At 27.6% G+C, this 10,000-nt stretch overlaps 3 protein-coding genes across 3 annotated transcripts in view; 1 reads left to right on the top strand and 2 right to left on the bottom strand.

Moving 5' to 3' along the window:
* Positions 1-2,934, top strand: part of LOC124431726 (protein obstructor-E-like) — a 13,853-nt gene extending 10,919 nt beyond the window's left edge. Inside the window, exon 4 of the mRNA XM_046979932.1 lies at positions 843-2,934. Coding sequence (XP_046835888.1) covers positions 843-1,153 — 311 coding nt within the window. The 3' untranslated portion in view covers positions 1,154-2,934. The remainder of the gene's footprint in view (positions 1-842) is intronic.
* Positions 2,619-6,787, bottom strand: LOC124431728 (protein obstructor-E-like). Its single transcript, XM_046979937.1, has 5 exons — positions 6,555-6,787; positions 4,708-4,926; positions 4,253-4,520; positions 3,212-3,346; positions 2,619-3,062 (listed from the first exon to the last, which is right to left on the bottom strand). Exons 1-5 carry the CDS (start codon positions 6,613-6,615, stop codon positions 3,047-3,049), a joined length of 699 nt encoding a protein of 232 aa, XP_046835893.1. The 5' UTR covers positions 6,616-6,787; the 3' UTR covers positions 2,619-3,046.
* Positions 6,788-7,633: 846 nt separating this feature from the next.
* Positions 7,634-10,000, bottom strand: part of LOC124431727 (protein obstructor-E-like) — a 5,480-nt gene continuing 3,113 nt past the window's right edge. Inside the window, exon 4 of the mRNA XM_046979935.1 lies at positions 7,634-8,538. The gene's annotated coding sequence lies outside the window, so the exon portion shown is untranslated. The remainder of the gene's footprint in view (positions 8,539-10,000) is intronic.

The raw sequence follows: 10,000 nt of genomic DNA, 5'->3' as shown, positions 1-10,000 counted from the left end.
ACAAGAAAAAAGAAAAAAAAAAGAAAGTAATCTCGACTCGTTATGCCTTTCTCTTCGATATCTCTTCTCTCTTTTTTATTTTCTTCTCTTTTTTTCTTTTTTTTTTCTTTAACCTTCGCGTGATTCTTTTAGTTTCTTTTCCTTCCTTCAGTTCTTTTTCACTTTTTTTCCTTCTTTCTTTTCTTTTTCTGTTTTTGTTCTTCCACCACATTGAAAAACGAGATTTCGAGAGAAAAGAATAAATGAGTGATTGAGTGAGAGAGAGAAAGAGAGAGAGAGAGAGAAAGAGAGAGAGGAGTACATTGATTAATATTCGAGACAATTAAGTAAATAAGTAAGTAACTTACTTACTTTATATTACATGTCATTTTGTTATATGTTTTATATATATATATATATATATATATATATATATATATTTATATACAATAAAACAATGACAAGTATGTAAATACGTAAGTAAAAAATATACATATTATATATAATATAATATAAATATATGTATAATATAAATTTATATATAATATATATAATGACAAGTATGTTAATACATAGGTAAAAAATATACATATTATATATAATATAATATAAATATATATATAGTATAAATTTATATATGATATGTATATATGAAATATATATATATATATATATATATATATATATATATACATTGATTTTTTCAATGATTATGTTGTACAATGATTATGTACATTGATTTTTTCTTCTTGTTTTTTTTTTCTTCCTTCTTTTTCTGTATATATATATATATATATATGTATGTGTGTGTGTATGTATATGAAACGATTAATTAATGATATATATGTGTATATGTATTACAGCACTTTGTAATGACGACGCTAACGGCAACGTACCATTAGGAAAGTCTTGCAATCGTTATTGGCAATGCCAAGGTGGTTATCCACGTTTACAAAGATGCCCAGCCATGTTGGTGTTCGATAGACGATCATTGAGATGCGTCGTACCACCTACCGAGGATTGTGACGTACCAACGACGCAACCCAGTTTGGATGGGGATTTGCAAGATGGTAGAATCGAGCAAGAACCCGAAGAAGAAAATTTACCGCCTGGCGTACCGCCACTTCCGGCCGGTGCCCTACCAATTCCCCTTCGAGCACGTCCTAGAAATTAATTTTAAATCGTTCCGTTGTATGGTTTGAAAGAAAAAACGAAAAAGAAAAAAGCAAAAAGGATATGGATAAAAAAAGGAAAAAAAAAAAAAAGAAAGAACACACACGCACACACACACACACAAACGCAGAAAGACGGACACACGAAACAAAAGAACGATGAAAGTTACACGCTTTTGAGAATGAGCTTCCAAATTGTAATGTTTTCTTTTTTTTTCTTTTTTTCGTTTTTTCTTTTTCTTTTTTTTTTTTGTTTTCGTATACTTATTATTTTCTCTTCCATTACGTCGTAAAGCATCGAAACATTAGGGGTTGAAATCATTATCATAGAATTATTGAAAAATAGTGATTACTTTCGAGAGAAATTGTATCTCTCCCATACGTTTCCAACCCATCACCTCCCAGCCTCCCACCCCCTATGGGCCCTCTTTACCACGGTTTTTGTTTTTATTTTATTTTAATTTTTTTCTTTAATGTTCTCGGTCCGCAAGTAAACGAAACTTATATATTACCTTCGGTAATAGCGTAAGCATAATTGAGCGTTAGATCGTTAAGTTTCTTCCTTTCTATCTTTCCTTGTTTTTCGTATTATTTTTCTCTTCTTGTTTTTTTTTTCTTCCTTGTTTTTCTTACTTTCTTTTTTTTGTTTTTTTGTTTTTTTACAAACACAAAACCCACCCCTCATCATTCGCTCCCTCGTTCATCCCTTGGTGAAGATGTGTAAATATTTCTCCTTTTAGCCATTTCTCTACTATTATTATCTGCCCTTCGCCTCCTCCTCCTTCCTACTCACCCTCCCCCCCCCTCCCACCCACACATCACCATTTTCTTAATCGTATTAAAAATGTTCAAACGCAATTACACCTGCTCGATGTAGAATATACATGAAATAAACTGTATATTGTATATTTTTTTTAGACGCCGCTAAACGTTTCATTCCACGATTTTCCCAGTACCTAAATATATATATATATATATATATATTTTTTTTTTTTTTTTTTTTTTCAAAAAAGTATAACAAAATTATACTACGGTAGTTCGATTAAAAATAAACTATGTGTTCGTATAGTTACGAACGTTATCGAACAATTGTCAAGGCAAATGTATTACGGCCTTTCATTTTTCTTTTTTTTTTTTGTTTTCTTTTTTGTCGATATTGCTCGTAACAATAATACGTAAATACGTTGTAATATTGTGTGTATGGTATGAATGTAATATATTCTCGACCTCAGAGACCTTGAAGTAGGATATCGAGAAATATTTTTTCCAAGTATTAATATCTATTACTATTACTATTATTATTATTATTATTATTTTTATTATTATTATTATTATTATTATTATTATTATTATTATTATTAGTTCATTTATATTTTAACACGCAAAGGATATAAGAAATTGTGATTGTATTGGTGTGATTGGTTCAATGACAATTATGACAAATTATTATGACAATTATCATAATCGTACGTTGATATAACCCTTAATAGATTTTTATTTCAATTTGTCAATCATTAAATAGAAAATATTACAGATAATTTTTATAACGAATATTGATACATCTATATTTATAGACCAATACGATGAACGGCCATATTTCATCGATATATTTTATTTTGCCCCCATCAAAGATAGATATTAGATTTTTCATCCGTTGTAATTATTTACATCGTAGTTGTAACTATGACGTAAGACGTTCACATTCTTCTTCTTCTTCTTCTTCTTATTATTATTATTATTATTATTCGTCTTCTTCTTCATGTACAGTGTGTCATGTTTCTTATAAAAAAAAAAAAAAAAAAAAGGAAAAAAACGGGAAAAAAAAGAAATGAAAAGAAAAATGAAGAAAAAAGATCCCATTACACGTGTATGATGTAATTAAACCGATCGAACTATTACAGGCTATTGGCGCTGAAAAATAAAATATTATATATATTATTTATTATTATATTATAATTAATATTATAAAGGATAATTATAGTAAAAACATTTTAATTTGCCTATTATAACTTGTGCTATGTTTGTTTTTGTTTTTATTTTTATTTTTGTTTTGTACGTACCAATGTGGTAGCTCTTCGGGTTCGAGACAGCTCAAACTAACGGAATCAAATAATTTACCGTCGCCGCATGTCAAAAGACGCGGATGTCCTTCGACGCAAGTTATCAATCTACCGCAGTCACCAGGCACCGGGAATCTAACGAGAAAATTTCATGAGAAAATTTCGTTTTAGAAGAAAATTGACGAATCGGACGATGACGATAGGATGAAACTTAATTTGAAAAATATCTACGAACGTATACGATATACGTAAATAGAAGAAGAAAAAAAAATGAATGTTCCGTAATGAACATTTTCTTTCGAAAAAATTCAATGAATAAAAGTTCATTCAGAATATTTTTTTTGTTTTTTTTTTTGGATATAAAAGATATTTTCTTTTCTTTTTCACATTTAAAAAAATTGTTATATTTCAAAGATTCTTTTTAATCTTTTTTAGAACGTTATGATCGTTCAAAAATTACGACAACAGGATGGATACGTCTTTAAGATAAATTATAAAATAATTTTCAAAAATTATGATAACGCAAAGATTATAACATTAAGATAATTTTAAGATAATCTTAAGATAATTTTCTAAAAACTATGAGAAATCGTTAAAATAGATTAAAAATATCATTCCAATTTAATATTTTCTTTTCTATTATTTCGTTAAATATGATTTTGATTGTAGACAAAAATTCTTATTGAAATTTTTTAAAAATTACAAATATTATTTTCCACCTCTGGCATTAATATTTAGCCTTACTTGATCCCATCCCCCCCTCCCCTATCCTCCTCCTCATCCTAGATACATCTCTATTCTTTATAAATTATTACAAGGAACCATTACAACGAAAGATTACAACATATGATTACAATGAATATTCACAACGAACGATTACAACGAACGATTGCAACGAACGATTGCAACGAACGATTACAACGAACGATTACAACGAATGAAGAAATAAATCATATAATTGAATTCGATTACAACGAATGATGCCTACGAATGATTACAACGAATGAAGAAATAAATCATATAATTGAATTTATATCGTACCTTGGGAAAGGCCAAAATTTAGCTGCAGCACTACGTGCTGGTACTTTATGGGGACATTTGAAACCAACAATGGCTTCCGGATTACAATATGGCAAAAGTTGATCAGGCCATACGCAAGTATGAGTTTTCGGATCGTAAGCTAAACCAGCATCACAATGTTCTTGAAGTGGATGTCCATGTACACATTTGATATACGTAGTGCTACAGGTATCACTATCGGGATAAAGTCCAAATTGAAATTCGCAACCGGGCGAGCTCAAAGGTGTAACTGTAAATTAATTATTATTATTATTATTTACCATATGTTTTTTTCTTTTTTTTTTTTTTTTTAATATGAAGAAAGAGAAAAAAGTGGAGAAAGAAATTCTCCCCTCTAATTTATATTAATATATCTTTGAAAAATATTTCAATGATGTTTTAATTGATATAAATAATATTTGTTAAGATATAATTACGATCGTGCTGGCGGTGTCCACAATTAACGGCCCAATAATAATTGCAATGATTATGTATAGCACCGTGTCCGTCAAAAAGTAAACCATTTTCACAATGTTCGAGTGTCAACGTGCCATTCGTACATAAGAAAAAACTATTGCAATCCTCTGGATGAGCATATGCGTGTACACCGTACGGATCGGGACATGGCGGTGCACCGTAAAGCGTAGTAGCTTTAACTATAAAAATAATATTTATATTATTATTTATATTGAATACAATCGAACATAGATTGAAATATATTGTACATTGAATGAAAGTTAATCAGACGAAGGGAGAATCTATAAATATCGTTGGTAACATTTTTATTTCATCTATACATATGTTTATATATCTCAAGGACGAAATAGATAGTAAATATGCTTAGACTTTCTCATCGTAAATATCGAATGTTCTTTAAGCTTGGAATAATGAACACGATTATTATTATTATCATTATTATTATTATTATCATTATTATAATTATTATTATTATTATTATTATTATTATTATTATTTTATTATTATTATTTTATAATAACAATAATTAATTTACAATAATAATTAATATAAAATATATGTATATATAAAAATAAATATAAAATAGTAAAAAATAATAATATAAAATAATAAAAATCAATATAAAACAATAGTAATAATAATTATAACAATTATTATTATTATTATTATTATTATTATTATTATTATTATTTTAGTATTATTACTTTATAATAATAATAATTAATTTACAATAATAATTAATATAAAATATATGCATATATATAAAAATAAATATGAATATAAAATAGTAAAAAATAATAATATAAAGTAATAAACAATCAATATAAAACAATAATAATAATAATTATTATTATTATTGTTTTATATAATTGTTTAATATAATTTTTTTATAATAATAATAATTATTTTACAATAATAATTAATATAAAATATATGTATATATATATAAAAAAATCAATATAAAACAATAATAATAATAATTATAACAATTATTATTATTATTATTATTATTATTATTATTATTATTATTATTATCAAAATTATTATCATTATTATCATTGTTATAATGAATCAAGGGAAAAGAAAAATATCTAAGAAAATGTTTTTCATGTGTAAATGAATAAAAAAAGAAAAAAAAGGAAGGATGCACGATTACGACGAATAGAAATAACATAAAATAAAAAAGAAAAAAAAATAAAGGAAAAAAAATACGAAAACGAAAAGAAAAAAACAAAAACAAAAACCAAAGAAAAAAGAAAACAAAAAAAAATACAATCGAAGGACAATAGAAAGATCATCATTATGTCATAATAAGTGCTTATCGTTTACGGATTAGAACGTTAACAAGCGTCCATATGGTAAGAAGAAAAAAGTATAGTTGAAAGGAAATGACCTATCGCGTGAGAACGAGTCGAACGCGTAACGATGAACGTCATCGTATCCGATTCGATTATTCGAGATGGAAAGTTAATTCCGATGATAAATAAAGATGGTTTATGCGTGGGATGTATCAGACCGACGTATCTTAAGCGCCATGTTTGCATCATTGTGATGCGATGCGTCAATGCACTCGCGTACGTTGATCTATAAGGACGACAAGTTCTCCTGAACGCGACGAAAATTTAATAACGAAAAGTAAAAACTCCATAACTGTATATATCCATGATTACATAAATACATGTATATATGTATGCGACGAATGAGTAAAAAAAAAAGGACACAAGAATAAAAAAAGTAAAAAAAAAAAAAAAAAAAATAATATAAAGAAAAAAAAAGTAAAAAAAAAAAAAAAAAAATGAAGACTCACCGGACGATGATAATACGGCCAACAGGAGGGCCAATAGGATCGTACTTCTCGAACGTCTCATAGTCCGGATAATATTGTTAGATTTAGATTGTTACCTACTGTTTTGTCTGTGTGTTCTACTATGACTATATCTGAATGCTTCCTCGACAGTTATTGGCTCGAACAGTTATTGGCCTCGAGAGAACACCAGGACTTCTCTCCCTTCACTCGGATTCGTGAAAACCATGTCTCCTCGACCCCACCCTTCTTATTTAGTTTGCTATTCACTCAGTCACTCACTCACTCACTCGTTCACTCGCTCACTCACTCACTTATTTACTTACTTACTCTCTCACTCACTTACCTGTCTTTCTTTTTAATGATTTCTTAACCGACCGACGATCGTTCGTTCGGTCGTTCGTTCGGTCGTTCGTTCGTTCGTTCCTTCGTTCGTTCGTTCGTTCGTTCGTTCGTTCGTTCGTTCGTACACTTTCGTCGTTCGTCCGAACGCACCCGAAGAAAAAGGATCATGGAGTTAAACAGCCGAGCAAAAACAACAACTACTTTGGATAGTTACATTTTTAAAACGTCCTATTACAATTTCATGTAAAATTTCTTTTTTTCTTCTTAATTTCTTTTTGTTTTTTCTTTGTAATATTCACTGATCGTGTCTACTTCTTTTTTTTTTCTTTTTCTTTTTCTTTTTCTGTTTTTTTTTTTTTTTTTTTTTTTAATTCATTTATCTCTTTTTTCACATTAAAAAAATGTTCATTCTATTCTCATTAATCATTAAATTCGCCATCGTGGATACGCACTTAAACACTTTAATACGGATCTTTGGATATATTAGGAATAAAAAGAAAATACCAAAAAAAAAAAAAAAAAACAGGAAAGAACAATACAGGGAAAAGAAAAGGAAAAAATATTTAATCACTTTTTTAACATAATTTTTTTGATTCGCATTAAAATATTTTCTTTCATTTTGGATATTATTCGTAATTATTTCCCCTTCTTTCCACACTCTTCCACACATTCCCCGACCCCATTTTCCACTCTAATCTTTTCCATATCCATCGTTGCTATACGCGTGCTTGCTTATTGAAGCGATCATTTGAGAACGATAATACGTTACGCTTGCTAATAAATTTTCAGCATTGTCGAACATTTTTTTTTTTTTCGTTCAAGCATTACGCGAAATTTCGTAAAATAAAAAGAAAAAAAAAAAAGAAAGAAAATACAAGAAAAAGTACACACGCAAGAAAAAATAAATAAGAATGAAAAAGAATAATAATTATAAAATTCTTACTTCCTCGAAATTCATTAGCTCCATTACAAATATGTAAATTTATTAAATACAATATTTAATTCTTGAGAAATCATTTTGATCACGAGAACATGGCCGAACATCCTGAAGAACGACGATGAGCCACGATCCCGTTCGTGACCATTTTTGGCATAACTATGTACAATAGTTACTTATTCATTTGATAAGTCGAAAAAAAAATCGATTCGCATTTATGCGACTACAGATCTTGCATACAAACGAACGATAAGAAGAAGAGATAGACATTAGCATAATCACAACGTTCGCATAACGTAACTAAACGATTACGAATGGCGGTGATTATGCATATGGCTTTCTTTATATATATTAGTGTATATGTATATAAATGCTGTTGCATACGTATTTATGATTTACTATATAGTTTATACGGTCTATCTCTTTTTATATTTTCTCTTTCTCTTTCTCTTTCTCTTTCTCTTTCTCTTTCTCTTTCTCCTTCTCTTTCTCTTTCTCTTTCTCTTTCTCTTTCTCTTCTACCCCGGACATTTAACGGTCTTATGTAAGACTTCATGCCGATCGGTTCGAAGACCGGCAAGCGATTGGTTGTAGATGTGAATGTGGTGAAAGCCGACAACGACAACGACGACGACGACGACGACGACGACGACGACGATGGTTATTCTTGCTCGATTTCGATCGCTCGGCATTGTTGCTCGGTACCTATAAAGGTAGAATTTTTTTTTCAAAGAATTTCATACATTCTACGTTTAAAATCTAATTCATTTAATTTTATAAAAGATAACAGATAAGTTTTCTTTTCTTTTCTTTTCTTTTCTTTTCTTTTCTTTCATTTTTTTCTTTCTTTTTTTTTCTTTTTTTTTTTTTTTTTAATCATTATCTAACATTTATCGAAATTTTTGCTTTAAACGTAATACGAAGTTTCTTCTTTAATAATATTAAATCGTATAATATGAAATTTCGAAATTTTTCTTTCGGGCAGAATAGAAATAGTTTTTTTTCTTTTTTTTTTTTTTCTTTTTTTTTTGATAATGTAATTATATTCGATAATGTTCAAAGAAATATATTCAATTATTAAATTCATTGGTATAACGTTCCTATCTTTCTATAAAGATAGATAGAATGATTTTTCGGAGAATTTCATATTATACGTTTGGGATTTAATCTAATCTAATCTAATTCATTGTTTTATTTCAAGTTATTACGTGGTATATAATATATAGAAATTTTTTTTTTAAACGTAATATGAAATTTCACGGATAACATTAAATGTTATATAATATTAAATGTTAGAATTTTTTTTCTCGATAGTAGTTCGTTTCTTTTTTTTTTGTTTTTGTTTTTTTTTTTTTTTTTTTTAATCAAACAAATACTTCTCATTCGTCAGAATAGATAGACGTATATCCGATTGCATTGCATTGTTGCCTTCTATATAAAGATAAAAAGATAAAAGTCATATATTTAAAATCTAATCGATATAATTTTATTGTAGATAAAGTTTTATGAAATTATTATGTTGAATTTATTGAAATTTTATTTATCTTTTCTTGTTTTTTTTGTTTTTTTTGTGTCGAACAAATACATATTATTATATTCGTAAGTATTGCTACGTTGCTTCTTATAAAGATTGAAAACTTTTTTTTTTTAAAGAATTTCAAATCTTACGTTTAAGATTCTAATCCATTTAATTTCCAATCTATCGTCTAACAATCTAATTATCTAAATATGTCAATTTTAATTCTAATCTGTAAATCTATTGAATTCAATTAACCATACGATTCTATTGTCCTTTTGACGATGTGATTTGAATAAAACAAAAAAAAAAAAAAAAAAGAACAAAACAAAAAAAAAGAGAAAAAGAAAAAATCCCTCTATCATGAAAAGTTGTAATCTTTTGACAAGAAATATGTCTACGAAAGTATTTTTAATTTTATTATAGAAATTATTGTATCACGTATGTAATATTCCAAATTACAAAATAAACGATAATCCGTCGAAAGCGTTGTTGAGCATTGCATCGGTTGCATCGGTTGCATTATTATTGAGGCTTAAAAAATTTATAAAAAAAAAATTACTCTTGCTTCTTCGATCGAAATTAGCCCGTTGTAAAAAATTTCTGCGCGACATTCATGGGTAAAAAATTAAAAAAAAAAAAAAAAAAAAA

Source organism: Vespa crabro, chromosome 22, assembly GCF_910589235.1.
Source record: "Vespa crabro chromosome 22, iyVesCrab1.2, whole genome shotgun sequence".
Taxonomy (NCBI): Eukaryota; Metazoa; Arthropoda; class Insecta; order Hymenoptera; family Vespidae; genus Vespa; species Vespa crabro.
Note: the sequence above shows the minus strand (reverse complement) of the source record. Positions and strands in the feature narration are given on the sequence as shown.

What these genes read in the sequence shown, in the direction of transcription:
- LOC124431728 (XM_046979937.1), bottom strand. Translation starts at nt 6,615, where the DNA reads ATGAGACGTTCGAGAAGTACGATCCTATTGGCCCTCCTGTTGGCCGTA. An exon ending in GGCCGTATTATCATCGTCCG is followed by an intron (nt 4,927 to 6,554) that starts GTGAGTCTTCAT and finishes TTATTTTTATAG; the next exon opens with TTAAAGCTACTACGCTTTAC. An exon ending in TGGACACCGCCAGCACGATC is followed by an intron (nt 4,521 to 4,707) that starts GTAATTATATCT and finishes ATTAATTTACAG; the next exon opens with TTACACCTTTGAGCTCGCCC.